Source organism: Lithobates pipiens, unplaced genomic scaffold (genome assembly GCF_037356315.1).
Source record: "Lithobates pipiens isolate NorthernLeopardFrog02 unplaced genomic scaffold, aLitPip1_a1.2 Scaffold_22, whole genome shotgun sequence".
Lineage (NCBI taxonomy): Eukaryota > Metazoa > Chordata > Amphibia > Anura > Ranidae > Lithobates > Lithobates pipiens.
The window spans coordinates 201,759,184-201,786,038 of NW_027507784.1; the positions used below are offsets into that span (position 1 = coordinate 201,759,184).

General features: G+C 41.8%; 1 protein-coding gene across 9 annotated transcripts in view; it reads left to right on the top strand.

The window, feature by feature from the left end:
* RBFOX1 (RNA binding fox-1 homolog 1) overlaps positions 1-26,855 on the top strand; it is a 1,314,070-nt gene that overhangs the window by 611,131 nt on the left and 676,084 nt on the right. For all 9 annotated transcript variants that reach the window (XM_077448827.1, XM_077448822.1, XM_077448828.1 and 6 more), the window contains exon 2: positions 4,148-4,390. In XM_077448827.1, the coding sequence (XP_077304953.1) occupies positions 4,148-4,390 (243 nt within the window). The remainder of the gene's footprint in view (positions 1-4,147; positions 4,391-26,855) is intronic.

Below are 26,855 nucleotides of genomic sequence, written 5' to 3' on the forward strand. Positions count from 1 at the left end.
TTGTATTATTGTATTAAAGAAGTTATCACTGCAGATACTGTACAGTAACTGGGTGAATCTTTGAATTAATGCCAACATCTATATATTTGTACTCTACAAAATTAGACTTTTTTAATATCTTAAAATAGTCAACTTAATCCAATAAAAGAAGAGGTTTCTTCATGTACATTTTAAGTTAATACAATCTGACAACCATATAAGTTTGTTTAATACGATCATCAGCTTGACTTCAGAAACCCCCAAAAAATGTGGACTGTAACAACACTGCAAAAGCACAGTTTAGACTTGATTGTTAACATATCTTTCTTTTTCTGTTGGTTTAATGTTAATAAATCGTCTAACAAAATGGATATTACAAAGATATTTACCTTGATGTAGGTCAAGCAAGGTCTGAATGAATGTGGTGTGATTTCAACACCATTGCCACATAGAGCAAAACATTATGTAGCCTACCACCAGTGTCTCCATTGCCTCATCCATTCTGAAGACTCCTACTTACAGTAGAGGCTATGCTAATATATTGACTGTACATGCCTATGCACTATTTTTACATCACAAGCTCAGAGCTTTATTAATCTAGCAATGAATTGCAGGCTCATGAGGTGAAGTAAAAATAATGTTGGCCTTCTCTGAGAAGTGGTAGCCTGAGGCAAAATTCTTATCTAATCACATGGTAGGAAAATCCTTATTTGCTTCCTAATTAGTCTTTTAACTACTAACTTGAATATGACTGAACTTAGAAAGACAACTACATTGTAATTGCAGCAACAAAGATTATGTAACAGTGTGAAATGTAACACGATCATTAAATCAAACAAGACAACACCAACCTCATAAACACAAAAGAGTTTATGAACTGCACTAAAGGAATAAAAATTGATCACTTTGCAAGTAATTGTTCTGTGAGCTTTGTAACTAAGGCAAAGCTGTTTTTTAATGCAAGAATGTGGCTTTTTAATTTACAACTTTTCTTGAACCTAGTTAGGCATTCAATCTTAGAACAGGGATAAGCTTATTTACTAAAATGTATTTTGCGAAGTGAACAGCATCTAGATATTTAGTAATCCAATCCCATAAAATGTTCACTTTTTACAACAGTAGGGTACAAAAATTAAAGTTCTTGATTTTTTTAAAGAAATTAAATAGTAAATGGTTTCTATGAATAAAGGGACATTGTATACCTGATCAGTGCAACCTCTCTTTTCTACAGCATTATCAATGGGTACTTGCTTCTAATGCGTGTGGGTTTATACTAATGGGCAGTCTAACAGAGGTGATGAATTTTGGTTCAGAAAATAGAAATTAGCTAGAAAATATGCAGTGAAAGATCATGTGATAATACTACACATACTTTTAGATAGCATTAACTCCTCTCATGGTAGATGCACCATTAATTCATTACAGGCAATACAATGATTGCCTGTCAGAATGTCACAAATTGAAACATTTATTCAGTTAAGGAAAGTATGATAATGGATATTTTCTTGATAAGACCAAATTAGAACTCCTATAGTTTAGACACATACAGTATATTAAGTCAAATATTGCACCACTGCATGCCAATTCAGTTGAATTGCTGGCTAAGCTGTTATGAAATTGTCTTTTATAATTTAACTTGGCAATTTTCCATATACCTACAATAGGTGAACACCCATGTTAACTAAAAGCATTAAAGTATACAATTGTTGAAGTTTTTTCTTTTACATACAGTATATATATATATATATATATATATATATATATATATATATATATATATATATATATATATATATATATATATATATATATATATATATATATATATATATATATATATATATATATATATATATATATATACACATATATATATACATATATATATATATATATATTGTATTTACTGGATAGTCTATCTCATCTCCCTCTTGCTTCTTTTTTTGTAATTATGGGAAGTCCATTTTACTGTCTGGCCAGGAGGCAATGCACACACAGTATTGTATTATATAGACTGCAGCATTCATGAAGGTTGTAAATCTGACATAAGGTCTGACATTTTAAATAATTGATGTAAGAGATGGTCAGAAGGGGAAGGTGAAAGTTTATCCTTTAATGCTGAACAAATAGATATAGACTGTCATGTGCAACCAAAGATTTTTTTTAAAGTATGTAAAAACTTATATTATATATATATATATAAATATATGTACATAAGGGGCACACAACCTCACCAGCTGTTTCAGAATTGTTAATTTGTATTTGAATGCAGGAAATGATATGCAGTAAAATTTGAAACATTGGCAGAGCACATGTCAGTAAGATACAACCCTGTTGTGTTGGAAATATCTTTATAATCATTTAAATGTCATGCTTCAGGTTATTCACTCACAGACAAAACAACTTGTTTACCAAAGAAATAATCTATGAGTTTAGAGCTTAATTCTCTTCTACAGTCATAAAGGCCACATGCTATTGCAGCAATAGACTGTAATGTACCGATGTTACTTTAGGGCTGCCACCTGGCACACAACCCACCTACCCTATTTACTTACAAAAGACACAGAGATGTATTCAGGAATTCAAAATGTGCAGTGGAAATAGACTGATCTTTACCTAAAGTCAAATGAACATATTCTAATGAGTTAAATCCCATACTGCGACTCTAAAATGGAATTTGTATTTTGAGACTTTTAAAGCATTTCTAGTGTCTAGTGAATTTTATTGGGATTTCCACTGCATGGGAATATGTAGTTATGTGAGCTCTATTCAAGTAAGTGCTGTTGAATTGGTTTGCAAGAAAACATACCCAAAAAACAATATAAAGTAATATTAATGTGCACAAATGTTGCCAATCTGTATTGATTTAAAAATGTAAATCTTAAAAACACATTGATTGTGATAGTAGCTAATTACATACATGTTCACAAAGAATAGAGCATTGCTCCCATAGGAGTACAATTTTTGTTATGACTGATATCTGTGAAACTAAACAATTCTTATCCAATTTTTGATGTGCAATGTTCTTCTGTAAATGGACTAGAAACATTCATATTCACTCTATGACTTGATTTAGGAAACAGGAACAAAAACTGTCTATGTTGCCCATGAGAAGGAATCAGTTGCTTGCTCCCTATTGTAATACAGCTTAAAAATTGAGCAGTGAAGGTGTGTGTGGCTTTTCAGCCAACGACTTAAAATGCATTTTAAATATTTGCACCCAAAGGTTAACTTTTTAAATGATAAAATGCTTACATCCACTTATAACAATTTTTTTTTATTTATATTTGCATGTGTAACTTTTCTGGTGTCTGTGTATGTGTGTGTACATTTGTGAGAAAAAAGAAAAGGCTGCATATATTTACTCTGGCTTTTGCCATAGTAGCCCATTATGTGTCACTTACTTGACACAGGAGCCAGCAAAGTCACTGCTGTCCCCTGTAGTTCTGAGCGTCCATCTTCTTAGTGGGTCTCCGTGGGTCTGGTTGCTCCGGCACTGTGATTCGCCAGAGCAGCGATGACGTCACTCCCACGCATGCGCACGGGAGCCGAGACGCGCGGCATTGCGCGGCATCTTTGTCATCGACGATGCCGCGCTCAGTGCACCTGTGCGCCACTGTCTACGGCTCATGCGCCGTAGACAGCGGTGCCCGTCTTCGGACAAATATCTCCTAAACCGTATAGGTTTGGGAGATATTTCTTGGACCTACAGGTAAGCCTTAATCTAGGCTTACATTTAGGTCAAATGGGTTTGTAAGGGTTTACAACCACTTTAACATCTACACCTTACCTGATGTGTGATCCACAAATTTTTTTTTGACAACATTATTTCCCATGCACCAGTATTCATGTACAGTATGTCCCCACTTATATTTTACTTCATTCAGCATTCTTGTATATATTATTATTTTTGTTAATATTATACAGGATTTATATAGCGCCAACAGTTTGCGCAGAGCTTTACAATATAGGGAGGGGGGGCAGCACAATCACAATACAGTTCAATACAGAAGGGACAGGAGTATAGACAGCACTAGCTGTTTAAACATTATGTTCATTATTTTTAGTGTTATTTGATTTCTCTATGTGTTCTGAATACATTGTTAGGTACAATTTTTTTTCTATTGACCAGACCATGCTTATCACTTTTTCCTTTTTTTTTTCTCAGGGTAATCAGGAAGCTACAGCACCTCCAGACACAATGGCTCAACCATATGCCTCTGCTCAGTTTGCCGCAACCCAAAATGGTATTCCAGCAGAATATACAACTCCACATCCCCATCAGGCTCCAGACTATACAGGACAGTCCACAGTTCCAGAGCACACGTTAAGTATGTACCCTTCGGTGCAGACACACTCTGAACAGAGTGTCACAGATACAAATGCACAAACTGTCTCTGGCACAGCTACAGTAAGTCAAAACAGAAATTTATATTTTGCTCTTCTAAAAACATATGTACACTAATATTTGTATGTATATTGTGCTTTCTGTACTGCTATGCTGTTGATAGCCATACCCATGGGGCCAACTTTAGTTCTAGGGTATAATATGATCTACAGGTCAATTTCTTTGGCTATAATTTTCCAAAAGCCCTTTGGGTCAATGTTTCCCATAATTCGTTTAGTTACAAATACATATGATACTTACAAAATTCAAGTACTACCTATGCGTTGTTCAAAATATTTTTAGTAAAAACATTTGCAACCGATCCCAAAAAAATCCCAGAAATCCTCTTAAGTCATTCTAAAAGACTTCCATTAACCTTATTCACACTAAATAACCATTAATAAGAAACTGGTAAGAAGTAGCCTAATTATTATGTGTGTGAAATCCTTCAATGGAGATGAAAGCCTAGTCAAACTAAGTGCACCTGACTGCCAAAGGTTACACTTCTGCCGTATTTGAATTTTCAGGTCATGCACTATATTCAATAAAATTATGTGCACTAATGATGATTATCAACATGAGAAAAATGAGCAGGTCATACACACTAACTTCTTTATATAATATTGGATGAAAATGGAAGCCAATAAATGTTATTGCATAAACAATGCATACACTACACTACTCTATAGCAATGAGTTGCATTCAAATTTTAATACTTTTATAGCTTGGGTAAAAGATTTCTAATGCCCTGTACACACGGTCGGACTTTCCAAAGGAAAATGTGCGATCGGATCTTGTTTTCGGAAAATCCAATCGTGTGTGGGCTCCATTGGACTTTTTCCATCGGAATTCCCGACACACAAAGTTTGAGAACAGGATCTAAAATTTTCCGACAACAAAATCCGATAATTGAAATCAGATCATGTGTAGACAATTCCAACAGACAAAGTGTCAATCATGCTTAGAATAAATTACGAGAGGAAAGCTATTGGCTACTGCCCTCTTTATAATCCTGTCGTACGTGTTCTATGTCACTGCGTTCTGAACGATCAGATTTTCCGTCAGCTTTGTGCAACCATGTGTATGCAAGACAAGTTTGGGCTAAAATCAGTCGGAAAAAATCCGGTGGATTTTGTTGCCGGAATGTCCGACCGTGTGTATGGGTCATAACAATGCTCTAGCTCTGTGGTTCTCAGCACTGTCCTCAAGTACCCCCAACAGGCCAAGTTTTGGGAATTTCTCTTAGAAAAAATAGCTGTCCAAAATACCACTGACTATGATTAAAGCACCTGTGCAAGATAAAGGAAAACCTGCAAACATGGCCTGTTGGGGGTACGTGAGGACAGGGTTGAGAACCACTGCTCTAGCCTAGTGTGTATAAGTACTTATGTTCTATCAAGTGTGCAATAAGCCAAGTACACTTTATCAAAGTATAACTAAAAGCTATTTTTGTTACATTATTTATGGATAAAGTGGAAAGGAATTACAAAACATGCAATTTTTTTATTACAGTCTATGCCTGATAGGGAGATATGCCCAACCCTTTATCCTGTTACCATTATCACCAACACTGAAAGTGAATGAAAATCTCAATGTTTGGGTTGTCACCAGAACAGGAATAAAGGGCAACTCTTTCAATCAGAATACTAGTTCTGGTGACCCTGGTGAAAACCAGGGATGTTCTCTCTCTTTCTGTTTTTGACAAGAAGACATGGGAAATATCTCCAATGAGATATAGATAGCAAAAAATAAAAAATAAACAAACAAAAACCTGATAGGGGTGATAAAATGGGAAAAAAGGTTTTGGCTTTGGGTCTACTTTAATTAATATGTTAACTTGTTCTTGCAAATAATGCTATTTGAGGATTGCCCAGACCATGCATGCTTTTTCCTGTTAAACTGTGCCTATGCAGCATGCATCACAGCAAATAAAGTAGTTATACACATAACATTGCTTGACATTAGGGATGAGCTTCGAGTTTGAGTCAAACTCATGTTCGACTCGAACATTGCCTGCTCGCCTGTTTGGCGAACAGTGAACAATTTGGGGTGTTCGCTGCAAATTCGAAAAGCCGCGGAACACCCTGTGCAAGTCTATGGTAGAAATCTAAAGTGCTAATTTTAAAGGCTAATATGCAAGTTATTGTCCTAAAAAGTGTTTGGGGACCTGGGTCCTGCCCCTGGGGACATGTATCAATGCAAAAAAAAGTTTTAAAAATGGCAGTTTTTTTGGGAGCAGTGATTTTAATAATGCTTAAAGTGAAACAATAAAAGTGTAATATTTCTTTAAATTTCATACATGGTGGGTGTGTATAGTATGCCTGTAAAGGGGCGCAAGTTTCCCATGCTTAGAACTGTCCCTGCACAAAGTGTAATTTCTGCAGGAAAAAAAGTCATTTAAAATCACTCGTGGCTGTAATGAATTGTCGACTCCCCGTAAAACAGAGGACAGTCATTGAAAGTCATTGATAAAAAGAAAAAGTGTGGGGTTCCCCCAAATTCAATTACCAGGCCCTTCAGGTCTGGTATGGATAGTAAGGGGAAACCCGCATCAAATTTTTTTAAAAAATGACGTACAATACAGAAAAATAGTGGTATAACCAGACTACTAGGAATCAAACTTCCAATAATAATATTCCTGTTACAAGTGTAAATAGACGGGCTTGTGGATCAGAATGTGAATCCGGGTATACATGTCCTTTTAATTGCTCCACATGTTGCACGTAGAGATACGCTTCTTCAGGAGCATAACAAATTCGATTAAACATACATCAGAAAAAAAGGAAGAAAAATAAATAAATATACAATATTATTAACATATAAAAAAAGAAGAAAATGAACACAAAGAGATTTCATTAGTCAGGTAGTTGGGACGTATAATGTAGTATGGTAAGAAAATTTAAGACATATAATATTTCATTGTAAATATAGCCTAATTCTAGAGCTTGCCAACAATGCCAAACTATGTATATCACAATCAAATGAATATACGGTAGTAAATAATAATTGAAAATACATATAAAAAATGATTACTATGTAAAAAGGTATTGGTTGGATAGGACTATACACTGATCAAGGGTGAACCGCACCAGAAAGGCTAATTTGAATTTGATCCTAAATATAAAGAAACAAGAATAGGTAAAACAGGGCTGACAGCTTACCATGCAGTAATAATGTAAAGTAATGCAGGATACGTAGTATACTAGTTCGCTTGTAATCAAAGTTGTCTGGGTCTATCCAGAGGCAAACCGACAGCAGTGTAGCATTTACACCAGTATGGATATGGTTGTATGGTACCCCAGTATGGATATGGTTGTATGGTCTGTTTAGGTAATCATATAGAGAGGCAGAACAGGAACTAAAATAAATATGTAACCTACAATGTAAACAAAGGGGTTTTCAATTTAGTATGAAGTAGAGAAACTATTCCATGAATACATTTAATAAAGCTAGCGGTGTGCAAAAAGAAAAAAGTTAATCGGTTACCTCAGGAGTAGTAGAACCAGATCGTGGAGACAGAATACATAAATTGGAAGCCTATCAGCATCTGCGGACAGCATGAACTACTGTGCGTGTTATATCCATCCCCACTGGAAGTCCGTCAGGTCCAGGTGGAGATGACGCATGCCGGTCCGACCGCTGGCTGCCGCTCATGCGCTGAGAGATGTCGCTGACGTGGCAGCAATCGACCAGTACGATGGTAGCAGAAGAACTACATTTAGTTAAAAAATGTTTATCATATAGTTAAAAACTATATGTTAAAAAGATTTCTGGAGCTAGTTCATTTAAGAACTTCCTGGGCTTAATTGAGGAAAGAATTTGTGCCAGTTTAAATAATATTACTGACACATACCGTATATACTCGAGTATAGGCCGACCCGAATATAAGCCGAGGCCCCCAATTTACCCCCAAAAAACTGGAAAACTTATTGACTCGTGTATAAGCCGAGGGTGAGACATGGCTGTCCATCCCTGTGTGTCCGTCCATCCCTGTGTGTGTGTCCGTCCATCCATCCCTGTGTGTGTGTCCATCCATCCATCCATCCATCCATCCCTGTGTGGGTATATCAAATGCTGGTAGTTCTTACTACTGCCACTAAGTCAGCAACAAATATATAAAAAAATGACCACCAATTTTCTGGAATTCAACAAACTCTAAGCTGGCGTACAGAGATACATTAGCTGGCTGTGTCTGTGCAAGGAAGCTGCTATATATGTGACAGCTTCCCGCACACGACTGTATCCCCTACCTTATTTAGCTCTACACCAGGAGATTTCTTGGCCAAAAGCTAAATGTAAAAAAAGCTAAATGAAAAGCTGTAAAATAAACATTTACATTTATTATTATAGTTACAATAAACAACGTGCATACAATATATATTGTTATAATTGAAAAGTAAACGTTGTCTGTAAATGTTGCAACAGAGTTTAAAGTGGTGTGCCCATTAAAAAAAAAAAGTCAGCAGCTACAAATACTGCAGCTGCTGACTTTTAATAATCGGACACTTACCTATCCCAGGGTCCAGCGAGGCAGGGTATCGAAGCCCCGCTGGTCCCCCCTCCATTCGGCGGCGCCGGCATTGTAACTGTGGGCGCCCGGCTGTGGCTTCACAGCCAGGCACCCACTGCGCATGCGCAAGTGGCACCACACGCCATGAGTGGCCACACAATCATGTGGGACCTGTCACATGTCCCAGATGATTGACAAGAGGGAGGGGGCAGAGCTGAGCCCTGCCTTTCCAGAGGAAAAGTGGTGTCACCAGCCCAGGCACTGAAGGACGCAGACTACGAGGGACGCCCTAGCAACAGCCATTTAGAATTGAGTTTAAAAAAAATTACAAATGTTTTTATTTTATTTTTTTTAGGAATATTTTTTTTGTGTGCAGCCCCACTTTAAGCAAGAAAGGACCATGTTGGACTAAAGTACTTTATAGAAAAATGCATCTCCCCCACCTGAAGGACAATCACTCTAGATGGGCAGTCCTTTAGCTGGAGGCACCCAAGCTGTACTATTTGTGCAATAAATCTTGCTGATGGAAGTGATTCTACCAGTGTGTAGCAGATGTTTCCTATCTAGTGGATTCAATTATGTTTTTAATATTTTCCTGGATTTCAGACTTACAGAAAACATCAAACTGAACATAATAGGATTTTTATAACAGCTATAAAATCCTTTTCTTTTGAAGTACATCACGGGACACAGCCATAGTAATTACTATGTTGGTTATAGTCCACCTTCAGGTGCTGGACACTGGCACACCCTAAACAGGAAGTTGCCTCCCTATATAACATCTCCAACTACTGGGAGTATCTCAGTTTTGTAGCAAAGCAATACATGTGTGGAATTTATTGAAAATCTAATTTATTATGAAATTGTAAGATACTAAAAATACTTGATACTTAATAGTAGTGTTTGTCTTTTTATTTTTTCAAAATGTTAGCAACTGTTGCATCTACAAGATCACACAGACTCATATTGAGAGTCTCATCCATTCAGAAATAAGAAAAGGGAAAGTGTTGTAACCCAGATTATACTTCCTTATACTACTTACCAACCACCCACAGTAGATTTACTGAGGATGGGTGGCACAGGCAGGCTGGACTATGTACCTGAACATCTCTGCCTGTCTTCTGGGTTTGGGGTACGCATGTGCATGCTCCCCTGCTGTGATTGAACACAACATGAGTTTGGCAAATTATTTCAGCCAATGATTTTGAAATCAGATGATTAGCTGTGTCCAATCACACACAAAGTTCTGTGTTTACAAACATTTAGAACTCTGTGTCCCTCTGTTAATTTCTGTTTAATCACTTTCTAACAAATTCCAAACTTTCAGAATGATTCAAATCCATATAGGTGGATTGATCCAAATTCTGTGTAGAATAGCTGATTGTTAAGGAGTGGGCCGGGAAGCTGGCCACCAAGTCCTTAACCAATTCAGCCCCAAAAGGTTTTACCCCCTTCCTGACCAGGCCATTTTTTGCGATACAGCACTGTGTTGCTTTAACTGACAATTGCATGTTCATGCGATGTTGTACCCAAATAAAATGGATGTCCTTTTTTCCCCACAAATACAGCTTTCTTTTGGTGGTATTTGATCACCTCTATGTTTTTGTTTTTGTTTGTTTTTTTGCTCTATAAATAAAGAACGATTGACAACTTTAAAAACAAAAACAATATTTTTTACTATTTTTTCCATTATGCTATAAAACATATCCAATAAAAAAATTTAAAAAATCTAATGTCCTTATCAATTTAGGCCAATTTGTATGCTGCTACATATTTTTTGGTAAAACAAAAAGCATATATTGATTGGTTTGCATAAAAGTTATAGTGTCTACAAACTATGTGATAGATTTATGCATGTTTTATTTATTTTTATTGTTTTTACTAGTAATGGCAGCAATCAGTGATTTTTAGTGAGACTGCAACATTGCAGCAGACAAATCTGACTCTAAGTGACACTTTTTGGGGATCAGTGACACCAATACAGTGATCAGTGCTAAAAAATGCACTGTTAATGTATAAATGATACTGGCATGGAAGAGGTTAACATCAGAGGCAATCAAAGAGTTAAGTGTGCTCCTAGGGAATGATTTCTAACTGTATGGGGGATGGATGCACTAGATGAAGAGAGACATCTGTGTTCCTAATTAACAGGAACACAAGATCTCTCTCTTCCTAACAGAACAACAGTCTGCCTTGTTTACATAGGCAGGCTGCTGTTCTGCCTCTCTTACGAACGATCGTGGGTGTCCGGCTGCCATCATGGCCCGCCGGACCTGCTGATTGGCTCCCGCTGTGTCCAATCACAATTTTTTTTATTGGATATGTTTTATACCAGAAAGTAGAAAATACATTTTTTTTCTAAATGTTTGGTCTTTTTTCATTTATATATAAAAAAATAAAAAGCCCAGAGGTGATAAAATAACACCAAAATACAGCTCTATTTGTGTGAAAAAAAATGACATACATTTAATTAGTGTACATGACTGTGCAGTTAAAGTAGTACAACATTGAATAGCAAAAATTGTCCTGGTCATGGTTAACAATTGAATCTACACAACAATGTAATTTAATCTGACTCAATGCTAGGGGAAACAATTTAAACACATGGATATATGAAATTCATTTCTATTAGTGGATTTTTCAATTTTTTCATAAATGTTTCAGCTTGCAACAGGGACTGCCTGCAAGCTTCATCTCGGGAAAGATATACTGTATACTTTTGTCTAACACTGAAGTGCTGCAGTTGTGGCTTTCCAATACTATTCTGGCCCCTCTTTTGAGCATAGTTAAAATACGTGAACATTCTTAGAGCCAATGCTGTAAGTCAGTGCAATTCTAAGAATCTCCTAGATCTGAAATTTAGATAACACTCAGCTTTTTGTTTAGTAAGAATTCATAAGTGCTAAGAATTGTAAATCAATATTTTTTTTAAATCCCATAAAAGAAGACCACATTTGAGGATCAGAAAATCTACCTGACTACATTAGTAGTGTAGATTAACCTATTAAGATGTATTTAAAGCGAAAACCTTCTGTGATCTTTTTTTTTTTTTTTTGTTAATTAAATTCTGACCCTTTAATATTAAGGAAGTCTTTAAAAAAATGAATTAATAAACTTTAACTGCTACAAAAAAAGGTACTTACCAGTGCCTGGAGTTCAGCCAGCTGTGACTTCCTGAGGAACCACAGTCAGATCACTATTGTCCATGCAAAAGATTGCATGGTGCTGTTGGACTGAGCTAGCATCATTGAGACATCTCATTGGTCCCAGGAAGCTGCATGGGTGGGGGCAGACGGCATGCCTAAGCACATATCATTCTTGCCCAGGTGAGATTTTGAGAAGTGGGATTGGGTACCTGTCAAAAACAAAACGATCAAAAGTGTTAAGAGTGGAGGTAAAGTTTGGCTTTCACAAAAATACTTACCCACCAAGTGAATTCAGCTCAGTCCCGCTGTATTTCATCTTTCCACTGCCGACTGCTGGGTCCCACACCATTTTCTAACTTACCCCATCGGAAGTCATCTGTCTCTTCTAGGTTCTTGCAGCCAACCTCTTGAAGCATACTTCTTCTCTTCTTTTAACCACTTGAGAACCGCGCTATAGCCGAATGACGGCTACATCGCGGATCTCCTTTTCCGGGACTACGTCTATTGACATAGTCCCGTGCATGAGCGGCCTGCGCGCCCCCTGAGGGGCGCGCGCGGCGCGCTCTGTGATCGGCGAGTCTACGAGACTCGCCTGATCACCGATCCGTGCAAGGGGTCGATCCCGACCCCTTATCACGTGATCAGCTGTCAGCCAATGACAGCTGATCATGTGATATAACGGAGCCGGTAATCGGCTATTATTCCTCCTTGTGCTGTCAGCGCGAGGAGAAAAAAAAAAGCCGATCACCGGCGGCCGTGATCGGGATATCAGTCCCAATCACGGCCAGCCCTGCTAGTGCCCACCTGCCCCCTGACAGTGCCCACCTGCCCCCTGCCAGTGCCACATTAATAAAAAGTAAGTGCCCCCCGTCAGTGCCACCCAGCAGTGCCCATAGTGCCACCCAGCAGTGCCCAGTGCCACCCAGCAGTGCCCACAGTGCCACCCAGCAGTGCCACCCAGCAGTGCCCACAGTGCCACCCAGCAGTGCCCACAATCTGCCTTAACAAATGTGCTGCACCCCAGTGCCACATATCCGTGCCCATCAGTGTCATCTACCAGTGCCCAGCAGTGCCACCCATCAGTGCCCAGCAGTGCCACCTATCAGAGCCACCTATCAGTGCCACCTATCAGTGCCCATCAGTCCCATCTATCAGTGGTACTTATCAGTGCCCATCCGTGCCACCCATCCGTGCCACCCATCTGTGCCACCCATCCGTGGCATCTTATCTGTGCCCATCTTTGCCCATCAGTGCCGCCTTATCTGTGCCCATCGGTGCCGCCTTATCTGTGCCTATTAGTGCCGCCTTAACTATGCCTATTAGTGCCCACCAGTGCAGCCTATCAGTGCCCACCAATGCAGCCCATCAGTGCCCACCAGTGCAGCCTGTCAGTGCCGCCTCATCAGCGCACTTCAATGAAGGAGAAAAATGACCTGTTTGCAAAATTTTATAACAAAATATTAAACATGATTTTTTTTTTTTTTGCATCTTTTTTGGTTTGTTTAGCAAAAAATAAAACTCCGAGCTGTAATTAAATACCACCAAAAGAAAGCTCTATTTGTGGGAAAAAACGATAAAAATTTCATTTGGGTACAGTGTTGTATGCCCGCGCAATTGTCATTCAAAGTGCATCAGCGCTGAAAGCTGAAAATTGGTCTGGGACTGAGGGGGGTTTAAGTGCCCAGTAAGCAAGTGGCTAGAGCTGTGTAGAATCTGAACCCTCCTGGGATATGTGATGTAACCATCTCAGGAGATTCCAGGTGCAGGGTTCATTCTCATCCCAGGCAAGAATAAAACCAAGGGGCAGGTAAACACATGCAAAAGATTGTGGAGAGGGAAGAATACAGTGGGGAAAGTTAATTTTAATGAAAGGTCTGCTTTAAACAAAACATGATGCGGTATTGTGACTAGTCTCATTTATTTTTGGTTAAAGGATAAGTTCACCTTTAGTAACATGGTATCCCCTTATTTAGGGTCACACATGTTACTGAAGAGCATATGCCCACACCCCTCGATCCCTCCCTATGACAGCTGTCACATTTTAAAAGCAGAGAGTATGTGTGGGGCTCTGCCCATACAGAAGTGTCATCCATTCAATCACAGAGTTCTGTGAATTAATACACTGCAAATACCGTCCACATCATGTCAGACTGCTTGTAGTTCTTCGTGAACTGTGAAGACATTGGGGAGCACTCTCATAGTTCATTGATTCTTCCTGCTCCTCATTAAATGTCTGCCTATACAGGGGGTGCAGGCAGGCTGTACTGGGATTCTGCAGAAGCCTGACATTGCACCTGCTATCAGCAGATAGTTCTATTCCAGATAGTTCCTGAAAAAAAATGCACTTTAGTATATTTTTTAAATGTGAACTTATTATTTAGCTACTGTACATACTAGTAATTGCCTTAGTAGTATTTTAGTATGTTCCTATCTGGCAGAGACTACAATGTATGAAAGTAATATTGCAGTTAGGATTTTTACTGTCTATTGCCTGTTTCTACTTTATACTTTTATTACAATATAAAGTGTGTTCTCAGGGCCCTAAAACTATTGAATATCCAGTGTAGTCTGAGCTTCGCATTAAGCTCAAAAAATAACAAGAGAACATAGAAAACGGTCATTGTAAAATCTGCTCTCAATGTGTCTATAGGCTTTTATAATGTGACAAATCCATATTTTAATTCAGCCCAAACAGCTGCAGACCACCATTAGTGAAAACAAATGGTGTGCTCAGATCGTACCATTACACTCCACTATACTTGAAATCGTTGAAGGTGACGGCTGGAGATGTGTTGCAGCATTAAAATGATGTGGAAAAGAGATTAACAAAGATTAAAAAAGGTTGCTGAAAGACAAAGATACTCCCACTTTATATTATTGTAAATGGTGTACGAAAATGTATAACTGATATTAGCATGTAGTACTTCTTGATGAATTAGAGTTGCAACCTTTTCTGGGCCTTTTTTTCTTTTTCATGTATAAATATTGGCTAGAGTTGTTCTTTGTACTGGCCAGACTAGGAAAACACCAGCTGGGTGCCAACCCTAATAAAAAGCTATTTTTAATCCTTGGGAAGGCTATCAATATAAAGTTACAGAAGTGCATTCACTATACAGCAAGAAAATGCACAGACTTCCATCATGTTACAATATAAGGGGGCTATTTCTGTTTCTTATATGCTCATCAGTCATGAACTTCCCCTTTCTCAAACATGAGATTTTTGAAGCATTCTTTAAGCATTCATTGGTCCACTACTGTAACAAGGAGATTAATTGTTTGCCCCCAGCAGTATCTGACTTTAGTTTGAACATTTCATGCTGTGCCTCTAATTCCATTCACCTTAAAGTGGAACTCCAGGCTCCTTCCAAAAGATTTTAAATATTAGGACACTTACCTGTCCACGAATCCAGTGGTGTCTTCAGCTAAGCTGATTTTTTAATCGGCTTTCAATGCTGCTGCCACCATCTTGGCTAAGGGAAACTGGCAGTGAAGCTTTGCCGCTTCACAGCCAGTTCCCTACTGTGCATGCGCGAAGTGTGCTGTGCTTTGTGAATGGCCTGCCGGCGGGGCAAGGAGGAGGGAGGCTGAACTTCTGGCTGAGATTACCATGGCAAAGGCAGCCGGAAGTGGGAGTGGGTACCTATCAAAACCAAGTACTCGCCCCCCCCCCCCCCCGAAAGGTGCCAAATGAGGTAGTGGAGGAAATGTCTGCAACTAATGATACCAGTCATTTAAATGTTTGACAGTTTGTTTGAGAACACAGCCAATGTGACAGTTACATTTCTGTCATGTGCTGGGAATGTAAGTGTTGTTTTAAACTGTTAAATTGATGGGTTTAGTTCCCTTTTGGGTATGCTTCCTCTAAGGCCTAGTTCACACCATATGTGGCAGTGGAGCTGAGGGAGAGTCAAACAAGTGGAGCTTCACTTTTTGTGTGGAGCTTTGCCTTAAGGGGGATTGTGATGGGGCAATGTAGGGACCACTTCTCCTTCTCCCTTAAAGCGGAACTAAACCCCCCTATTGTTTCAGCCAAGGAAGCTGCCATCTTGGCCTCTTTTTGATCTGCAACTGTCATGATGCTGCACATGTGATCAGTAATGATGCCAGCCATTTAAAGGTTTGACAGTTAGTTTAAGAGCACATCCAGTTTGACAGTTACATTCCTGTCGTGCTGGGAATGTAAGTGTTTTTTGAAACTGTTAAATCGATGGCTTTAATTCTGCTTTGGGTTTGCTGCCTCTAAGGCCTGGTTGACACCTCTGCAGTTTGCTTTTTATTTGTTACTGCAGTGGTTTTTGCAGTGCGTTTTTGCATACGCATTTTTCACAGATTTTTAATACATTATGTGTTTTGGCTTTTTTATGTTTTCTTTTGTCCAATTCCTTGTTGGGAAGATTAAAAAACGCAAAACACAAATAGCAGCAAAATTTTATTTGAGCCCTGACTATGCCTTCCAAAACCTCGTATATACTGTTGCCTAAGGATACAAATGTTGCTAGGTTACCAGCCCACAGCTTCCACGGCAATTAGTGCATCAAAGCATATTCACTCTATCACAAATATGTTAATTAAATGCATGTGTACTTCATTAAATATATATACATACATTAGACATATGGTACATACAGATTATAGGAGCAGCATTAGAGCAACAGAAATCTATCTCCCTTTATATTATTATTGGCTTCAGTGTTGTCTGCATTATATGAATAAATGTCATGGGATTATAGTTAGGAGCATTGGTACGATGTGCATGAAATGTGTTTACACTGTCCAAACTGATTTTTTTTTTTTTAAAGATACCCAGAATGTGATGTAGAGCACAATAGTTAACTCTATGTGGATACATAAAAAATGTTTGACTATTTGCAAATGTTTTTTGACATGATCTAAAGTGTTTTTTGTTATAGTTCTTTAACAACCACCCATTCTCATTGACTAGCGGAGAGCAAAAAAAAAAAGAAAGAACTGGGCTAAAAAGAAAAAAGCTGTGTGGACCCGTCAAAGTCACATAATCATCTCTTTTTCAATTACAGGGTTCTCTCTTCCATGTTAAGCACTGCAGACTTAATACCACAGTCAGCATTTTATGAATGGGGCACAAATGCAGGCCACAGTACTAAGAAATACTGTTTTCATAATGAAGAGTGGATAGCAATATCTTCTCACTGTTATCAATCAACCCCTTGGATTATAAGAATTTTGAAGAATATGGGAACATCACAGGCCATTTTCAGCTTGTTCTATATGTGAATCAGGGACATGCAGGGAGGTCAGTGGCTGGTGAGGCACTGGCTAAGTATTAGAGCCAGATACACACACAGGTTACATACACCGTGAAAATTAGAGCGAGAGCAATAATTTTAGCACTAGACCTCCCCTGTAACTCTAAACATGTAACCTGTAAAAAAATTGAAAGCATCGCCTATGGAGATTTTTAAGTACCAAACTTTGCCGCCATTCCGCAAGCGTGTACAATTTCCAAAAGTGACATGTTAGGTATTTTTTTACTCGGCATAACATCATCTTTCACATTGTACAAAAAAAGGCTAACTTTATTGTTTTTTTTTTTTTTAATTCATGAAGCACATTTAACAAATTGCTGCACAAATACTGTGTAACATAAGAAGTTGCAACGACCGCCATTTTATTCCCTAGGGTGTCTGCTAAAAAATAATATCTAATGTTTGGGGCTTATGAGTAATTTTTTTAAGCAAAAAAATGATGGTTTTTACATGTAGGAGAGAAGTGTTAGAATTGGCCTGGGTGGCAAGTGGTTAATCAAGTAAGTAATATACATATTATTATCATATATTGCTTTTAACCACTTACCACCTGCCATATAGCAAAATGACATTGGGAAAAGGGTTCTGTTATCCTGACCGGATGTCATATGACATGGTCAGGATAACAAGCTTGCACGTGCCCATGGGGGCAGGCAGCACGCCGATCGGTGGTGGTGTGTGTCAGCCTGACACACCACAACACAGTTCTCAATAAAGAGTCTATTATGGAGACTCTTTACCATGTGATCAGCTGTGTCCAATCACAGCTGATCCCTTTGCAAATAGGAAGAGCCGTGTATCGGCATCTCCTCACTCATGTCTGGCAGACGCGAGTAGAGGAGAGCTGGTTGACTGCTCTCTTGATGGGGGGCTGTACTGATTGATTATCAGCACAGCCCCCCCTGAGGATGCCCACTCAGGACCACCAGGGATGCCACCAGGACCACCAGTGATGGCCACCACTGATGACCATCAGGTATGCCACCCATGGCCACCAGGGACGACAATCTGTGGCCACATATGATGCGAATGTGTGCTCACATATTATGCCAATTAGTGCCCATCAGTAATACCTATAGAAAGAAGGTGAGGTAACAGCGCTAAAATAACACAAAGAAAAAACACTAGCGGCTAGCACAGTTCATTGATCATCAAACTTAAAAATATATAGTCCAAGTTGCAGTGCTTATACACATTCCATCATTGAAGAAACCAATGTAAGGAATAATTAATAATAGTGAGGAGACCTCCCCCTTTTCTGAGGAGTGCAGGAAAGATCACACAACACCTATGTGTGTCAAATCCGCTTACCAGGTCGCAAATAGAGTAGAGCATGAAAAACATTTTTTGGCAGCACAACTTCTACTTTCTCTCAGATAGAAAGATGATCACTAGGATGTGGTCTATTCAAATTGATGTCAATCCTCCTCAATCACCATACATTGATTGAAAAAAGCAGCAATCAAAACCCTTCAGGCTCCAGCGTTCCAGATAGTTTACACATACCATGCAAGGCAAGAGGTGAAGCAACAAAACATAGTAAAGCCCGCTTATAAAAATGTAAAAAACTTTATTGTAGTACACTTACAAGAATGAAGTTACATACGGGCATAAAAATGGCAATAAAGATCGTCAGAATTTCATATCCAGCATGCTTGCATCAGTCAGCGTTACATATTTCATCCTAGAGGGATATCGTCAGAGGCAGTGCCACTGGCAAGGAAGGGGTTAACACTAGGGGGCGCTCAAGGGGTTAACTGTGTTCCCTCACTGTGTTATAACTGTAGAGGTGATGGGACTGTCTCGGAAGAGAGGGAGATCGGTGTTCATACATAGTATGAAAGCACAATCTGTCTCTGCTCCCCTGAGAGAACCAGGATCTGTGTGTTTACACACAGATCCCGATTGTCACTCTGTCACAAGCGATCATGGAAGCCCAGCAGTCATTGCGTGTGCACCCCCAGTGGCTAAAAGGTGAAGCAACATAAGGTAACATCTTTCGCCCAGCCGTGCCATTCTGTCGCAGTAAGACTGTGTATACATATTTGTTTTTTCAACTTCATTGTTTTGTTTGTAATCATCGCTCAATGACTAATTGTAATCTTCATTGTAGCTTACATGTACAACATCCATAAAATTTTTTCCTGAAGAAGCTATTTTTGTAGGGAAACATGTTGAGTAAACTGCATAAACTGCCAAAATACATGTAAAAACTTTATTTTATTAATGTTATACTATTTTGTATTAATAAAATTACTGTCTGTTGTATATTGCACCAAACAAAAAGCTCCACTCTTTTTCTATTTGCATATTCTATATTCCCCAGGGGTGTGGTGCTAGTGACTTCCAAACACTCAGACCCTCTGTTCTAACACACTAATAAAATCTTGGGTTCCAGTCAGTAGATAAGCCCTGCCATTCCATATTATATTATACACTGAGAGAAGGGATGGAATGATGATATCACAGTTCACCATGTACAAATCTACTGTATAGTTATTGTGGCCAGGGTCCTTGCCATTCACAGAGTATTTAATAGCCATAATTAGAGCCTAGAGAGATTCCAAAGATGGGATTGGAACTTAGTTTTAGCTGATCTAAAAGAGCTTGGTGGTAGCCTGATCTATAGGGTCATGAGAGTATAATTTCTCATAATGAGTCTCAAAGATCTATAATATACTCTGTGGAGAAGTTTTGTGGTCCCCATGTCATCTTTTAAAGCTAAAATGTGGGATGGTTAAAAAGGGGCCTTACTTAAATGTGCAAGGAGTTTCCTGGTTTTATTACCAGATTTGTAAAGCTGGAAATCAAAATATGTATGTTTAAATTGTTCCTGGTGTTCTGCCCATAGGTCAAACTCACACTTCGCCACATGCCAGGTCGACTTGTGAGCTAGCGTAGGGATAGAAGAGAACAATATGTGAGCAGCATGTAATGCATCACTGGCTTTACGGTAGTTCTCCATGGAAACATCTTTAAGTGAAGAGATGTAGGCTATGATTTTTCTGAGGATAAAGGCCTTACCCACCTCTCAGAACAAATTGTGATCATGGGCATGTTCTGCATTATTATCTTTGTATTCCCATCAGGCAGAATGCAGGACATTGAGACAATCTTCCTTTTGGTTCAAATAAGCAAGATATTGCCATAGTTTAGCAACCAAATTCAGCAACATGAGGGAAATAGGGTTATGATTTGAAATAACCAGGTCATGAATGGTGGTGTCTTGAACGCTGGAAAGAAAGGGTTCCATGCGAAATGGGAATAGTCTAACCTGGCAAAAGAATCCTGGGATGGAGAATAAATTGAAGTGCCGAGATCATGTGGAAGAGAAGGGTGGAAAAGAGGGGTGGGAGGGTGTTCAGTATGTAGAGAAGGCACAGAGACTGGCCATTGACAAAATTTCCAATCTTTGGCCGAATGCACCACCAATTTAAGATTACTCCTAACAATATGAAGAGTATCAGGGTCATGTAAAATCTATGCAGGGATTTCAGTGAAGAAAGAATTACACGGGGGTATTGGGAGCATACATGTTGCTTATCTTGCTAGTACAAGATGCTAAGTGTAAACACAGTGATATTTCACAGTCTATGTCATCCTGAACAACAGATTGAATGATATATGGGAGGAGCTTGTGAAGCAGGATAAATAATCCTGCCAGTTTACGCATATGGTGGAAGTCCACCTCCACTAAATGTCATTCCTTCAGCAATGCGATATCTGACCCGAGGAGCTTTAAATGTTGGAGCACCATCATTCACTTCATAGGTGAATGCTACCTGTCACGTACCTGGTAGGTGAGCCCAGAATGCAGGGAGCGGCCTCTCGTAGCCTCTGGCTCGAGAACCCCTGAGGGTGGTAACAGGGATTCAAAAGTTCAGAGGGCACAAGTGCCTGGCTGGTATAAGGCAGATCCGGATCGTCAGCAGCAAGCACAGGTAGCAGATAAGAACGGCTGAAGACAGTCGGCAGGTGACAGCAGGCACAGGCAGTCGGACTGGAACAGCAGAAGGTCGTCAGCAGGTGACAGCAGGCACAGGCAGTCAGACTGGAACAGCAGAAGGTCGTCAGCAGGTGACAGCAGGCACAGGCAGTCGGACTGGAACAGCAGAAGGTCGTCAGCAGGTGACAGCAGGCTCAGGCAGTCAGACTGGAACAGCAGATGGTAGACAGCTGGTGGCAACAGGTATTGGGTATCCGATCGGAGCAGCAGGAGGTAAACGGCAGAGTCGGGTACAGGCCGGGTCGGTAACAGGCGGGCAACAACGGTACACGGGAAGAGATGGAGACGTAGTCAGACAGGCAAGAGGTTGGTGGCAGGCAGCAAACGAACGTAGTCAGGAACAGGCCGGGTAACAGGAATCAAGGCAACAGATAGCGGGTAACAGAATCACCGGACACGCTGTAGACTGGACAGCAAGAAGGAAACAGGCAGAGTCCTTAAGTAGCCTTTAGGGCGCCAAAGCGGTCGCACGGCGAGTCTGCGTGCCCCCGCGAGTAACCGTGCGCCCGTTCGTGACCCGCGTGCGCTCGTTCGCACCATCACGCACCTGCGTGCGCCCGATCGGACCAACGCGCACCCGCGTGCGTCCGTTCGCGTTAACGCGCACAAAAGGGTACCGACAAGTTCTCAGCAACGGGCCCCTGCGAGCAGATCTCCCATGTGCGATCGGATCACCAGGACGGTCATGACATTGCCCCCCCCCAAGGGGCAGCCTTCGGATGCCCAATTGTGCCATCTTACCCGGATGGGACCTTTTAAAGGCAAGGATTAGTCTCTTCGCATAGATGTTGGATTCCGGTTCCCAGGAATTTTCCTCAGGCCCATATCCTTTCCATTTAACCAGGAATTGAGTCTGGTTCCGTCTCTTCCTACAGTCTAGAATGGATTCAACCTCGTATTCGATTTCTCCATCGATAATCACGGGTTCCGGAGGACTGGCATTTCGGTTGGCAAAAGAATCCAGAACTGCAGGCTTGAGTAGAGATACGTGGAAAACTGGGTGGATCCGAAAAGATTCTGGAAGCTTCAATTCGAATGCCACGCTATTCAACTTCCTCACGATCGGAAAGGGACCCACAAATTTTGGGCCCAATTTCTTAGATGGGCAAGCCAGTTTTAGATTCAGGGTGGACAACCAGACCTGATCCCCGACCTTGAGATCCAGTTCCCCCTTTCTCTTCCTATCAAACACTTCTTTATTGTACTCCTGTGTTTTGGTCAAAGTCTCTTGCAGAAGCTTATTGTTTGTCGTGAAGAAATTGAGGTTCTCCTGCACCGCCGGTACCGGACATTCAGGGAGATTGCTAGATAGAAATAGCGGGTGAAAGCCGAAATTCGCAAAAAACGGGGATTGCTTGGTGGCAGAGTGAACAGAGTTGTTGTAGGCAAACTCAGCCAAGGGCAGAAGCGAGGCCCAGTCGTTTTGAGAAAAGGAAGAGAAGCAACGCAGTTACTGCTCCAGCGTCTGATTCGTCCTTTCGGTCTGGCCGTTGGTCTGAGGATGATATGCCGAGGAGAAGCAGAGTTCAATTTTCAGGGCCCCGCAGAGCGCTCTCCAGAACCTAGAGGTGAACTGCACCCCCCTATCCGATGTGATATTAGCGGGGATGCAGTGGAGCCTCACAATCTCCCTAATGAAGGTCTTGGCCGTCTCTGTGGCAGAAGGAGTGCCCCTCATGGGCAAAAAGTGAGCCATCTTGGTGAGCCTATCTACCACCTCGACAATTGTAGAATAATCCTCCGAAGGCGGTAACTCGACGATAAAGTTCATGGAGATCATCCTCCATGGTCTATCGGGAACGGGCAGTGGCTTCAGCAGACCCCAGGCTCTCGACTTACTGCCCTTGCTCCGAATGCAGGTGGTACAAGCCTCCACATATTTCCTGCAGTCTTCCTTTATCTGTGGCCACCAGAACGTACGTCGAAGTAACTCCAAGGTCTTATGTACCTCAAAATGGCCGGCCAACAAATGGTCGTGACAGGAGCTCAGAACTAAAATTCGTACTTCCTGAGGAACAAAGATCTTATCCTTGTACCAAAGGAGATCATCACTGGGTAATAGCGGGATGTCGGGTGGAGAGGCAGTGCCTATGTAGGCCTGCTTAATTTGGGACAGTAAATCTCCCTGGAGCAAGAGGAAGTTCCCTGCGGAGAGGATGGTATCCGGAGACGAAGGGCTTTCTGGTTGACTATACATGCGAGACAGGGCGTCAGGTTTGGTGTTCTTGGATCCTGGACGGTAGGTAATATGGAATGAAAATCTGGAGAAGAAGAGCGCCCACCTGGCCTGACGTGGTTTCAGTCTTTTAGCAGATTTAAGATATTCTAAATTTTTATGGTCTGTATAAACCAGGATCGGGTGGGTGGCGCCCTCAAGAAGATAGCGCCATTCCTCGAGTGCCGCCTTTATTGCCAGTAGCTCACGATCACCGACATCGTAATTCTTTTCCGCCTCAGATAGCTTGCGGGAGAAGAAGGCGACCGGGTGGAGAAGAGACTTTGGCCCCTGTCTCTGGAAAAGCACCGCCCCAACCGCTATTTCTGAAGCATCCACCTCTAGGATATATGGCAGAGTTGAGTCGGGGTGTTTTAGGACTGAAGCTGATACAAACCAGTCTTTCAAGATCTTAAAGGCCTCCTGCGCCTTGGGGGTCCATTGGAACCTCTGACCCTGTTTGGTCAGTCCGGTGATGGGGAAATGATAGAGGAAAATCCCTTAATAAATTTTCTGTAGAAATTTGCGAATCCCACAAATCGCTGGACCCCTTTTTTGTCAGAAGGGGCAGGCCAGTCCTGGATAGCAGAAATTTTCTGGGGGTCCATCTCAATCCCTTTTACTGAGATGATCAGACCGAGGAACTGGATGCTTCGTTGCTCGAAGACGTACTTTTCAGGCTTGGCATACAGGCCGTGAAGATGGAGACGAGCTAAGACATTCTTGACATGTTCTCGGTGATCAGCTAAAGTGGAGGAAAAAATCAGGATGTCATCAAGATAGATTATTACAAACAGGTCAAGGTAGTCTCTAAAAATATCATTTACAAAGTGTTGGAATGTGGCAGGGGCATTGCACAAACCAAAAGGCATAACTAGATATTCAAAGTGCCCGAAGCGGGTACGGAAGGCAGTCTTCCATTCGTCACCCCTCCGAATACGGACGAGGTTGTAGGCACCCCGAAGATTCAACTTGGTGAATACTTTAGCAGATCCTAGTCTCTGAAATAGTTTGGGTACTAATGGCAGGGGGTAACGGTTCTTAATAGTAATCTTGTTCAGTGCCCGATAGTCCACACATGGGCGTAGGGAATGGTCTTTCTTTTCAACAAAGAAGATCCCTGCACCCGCCGGGGAGGTGGAAGGTCGGATGAATCCTTTCTCCAGGTTGTCATCCAGGTAGGATCTCAGGGTACTCAACTCAGTCTCAGATAAAGGGAAGATTCTTCCGAAAGGAATCTCTGCCCCGGGCAGCAATTCTATAGGACAGTCGTATGGCCTATGGGGAGGTAAGGTTTCGGCACCCTTTTTACTGAATACGTCCAGGAAGTCATGATAATCCTTAGGTACGGCTTGTCGGATCTCAGCGTCTGTTTCCAAGCAGAGGAGGGAAGAAGAGTCCTTGTTGTCAACCGGGAAACAATGCTGGAGGTAGTAGGCTGAGGGGAACTCAATTCTTCCTGTGGCCCAATTGATGCGTGGGTTGTGTGCCCTCAACCAAGGCATGCCTAGAATGACAGGAAACAACGGAGACTTGATGACGTCTAGGCATAAAAACTCCTGGTGAACCCCGGCAATGATAGCGGACAGTGGGGAAGTCTCCTGAGTCACTGGTCCAGACTCATCGGCCAGAAATACTGAAAGTCCTTTCTCCCTAGGCCGAAGAGGAATATTGTTCCTTAGGGCAAAGGATGAATCCACAAAGCCACTACACGCCCCGGAATCAATAATTGCGTGGGTTTGGATAGTCCTTCCTGGAAGCTGCAAAAGAATAGGAACAGCCAAGTGAGAGGTGTTATTAGACAAAACGGGCGAGGAAGCAGGAGGGATGAAAAGGCACTTACGCATCTTAGCAGGGCAAGTGCGAACAAAATGTCCCGGTTCTCCGCAATAAAGGCAAAGGTTGCCAGCCCGGCGGTGTTGGCGTTCCTCGGGTGTCAGGGATGGTCGGAGTAACCCCAGCTGCATGGGTTCCGAAAGGTCCGGTGCCGTGGCAGGAGCAGAAGGGGCCGAATGAGTGGAGCTTGGCACACGTGGCATCATCCAGACGGGGCGAGTGGTTGTGGAGGAACGCTCCTGACGACGCTCTCTTAAGCGTCTGTCGATTTGGACCGAAAGGTCTATGAGGGCTTCCAGAGTCTCGGGGGTACCTACTCAGGCCAGTTCGTCTTTCAGAGACTCTGAGAGGCCCATACGAAACTAGTATCGAAGAGCTGCGTTGTTCCAGTCCATGTCGGAGCTCCAGCGTCTGAATTCTGACACATACTCCTCCACAGGCCTGCGACCTTGTTGCAGAGTGTGTAAGGCTGCCTCTGCGGTAGCAGCAAGTTGAGGGTCCTCATATAACCTTGACATTGCCAGGAACAAGGTATTCAGGGTATCTAGAGATGGATCCTTCCGCTCCAAGAGGCGGTGTGCCCAGGCCTGAGGTTAGTCCGCCAATAGGGAAATGACAAATCCTACTTTGGTTGCCTCGAGGGAGAAGGTCCTTGGTTGCAAGGCAAAAAAGAGTTCGCAGGAGTTACGAAAGGCTCTGAACTTATTCCGGTTGCCAGAGAACCGTTCCGGAATAGGGACCCTAGGTTCGGGCGGCATCATCACCACCGATGGTGGGGCAGAGGACCCGGAGATGGCTGGCGAAGTAGCAGATAGGGCTTGGACTTGTTCTTCCAGTCTGCCGTAACCTTCCTGCAGGTTCTTCACCTCCTGGGTAAGGCAGGCAAGATGGCGGCAGAGCTTGTCCATAGGGGAGGCTCCCTGCGTGGGCTCGGACATGGCTGTCCAGTACTGTCACATACCTGGTAGGTGAGCCCAGAATGCAGGGAGCGGCCTCTCGTAGCCTCTGGCTCGAGAACCCCTGAGGGTGGTAACAGGGATTCAAAAGTTCAGAGGGCACAAGTGCCTGGCTGGTGTAAGGCAGATCCGGATCGTCATCAGCAAGCACAGGTAGCAGATAAGAACGGCTGAAGACAGTCGGCAGGTGACAGCAGGCACAGGCAGTCGGACTGGAACAGCAGAAGGTCGTCAGCAGGTGACAGCAGGCACAGGCAGTCAGACTGGAACAGCAGAAGGTCGTCAGCAGGTGACAGCAGGCACAGGCAGTCGGACTGGAACAGCAGATGGTCGTCAGCAGGTGACAGCAGGCTCAGGCAGTCGGACTGGAACAGCAGATGGTAGACAGCTGGTGGCAACAGGTATTGGGTATCCGATCGGAGCAGCAGGAGGTAAACGGCAGAGTCGGGTACAGGCCGGGTCGGTAACAGGCGGACAACAACGGTACACGGGAAGAGACGGAGACATAGTCAGACAGGCAAGAGGTCGGTGGCAG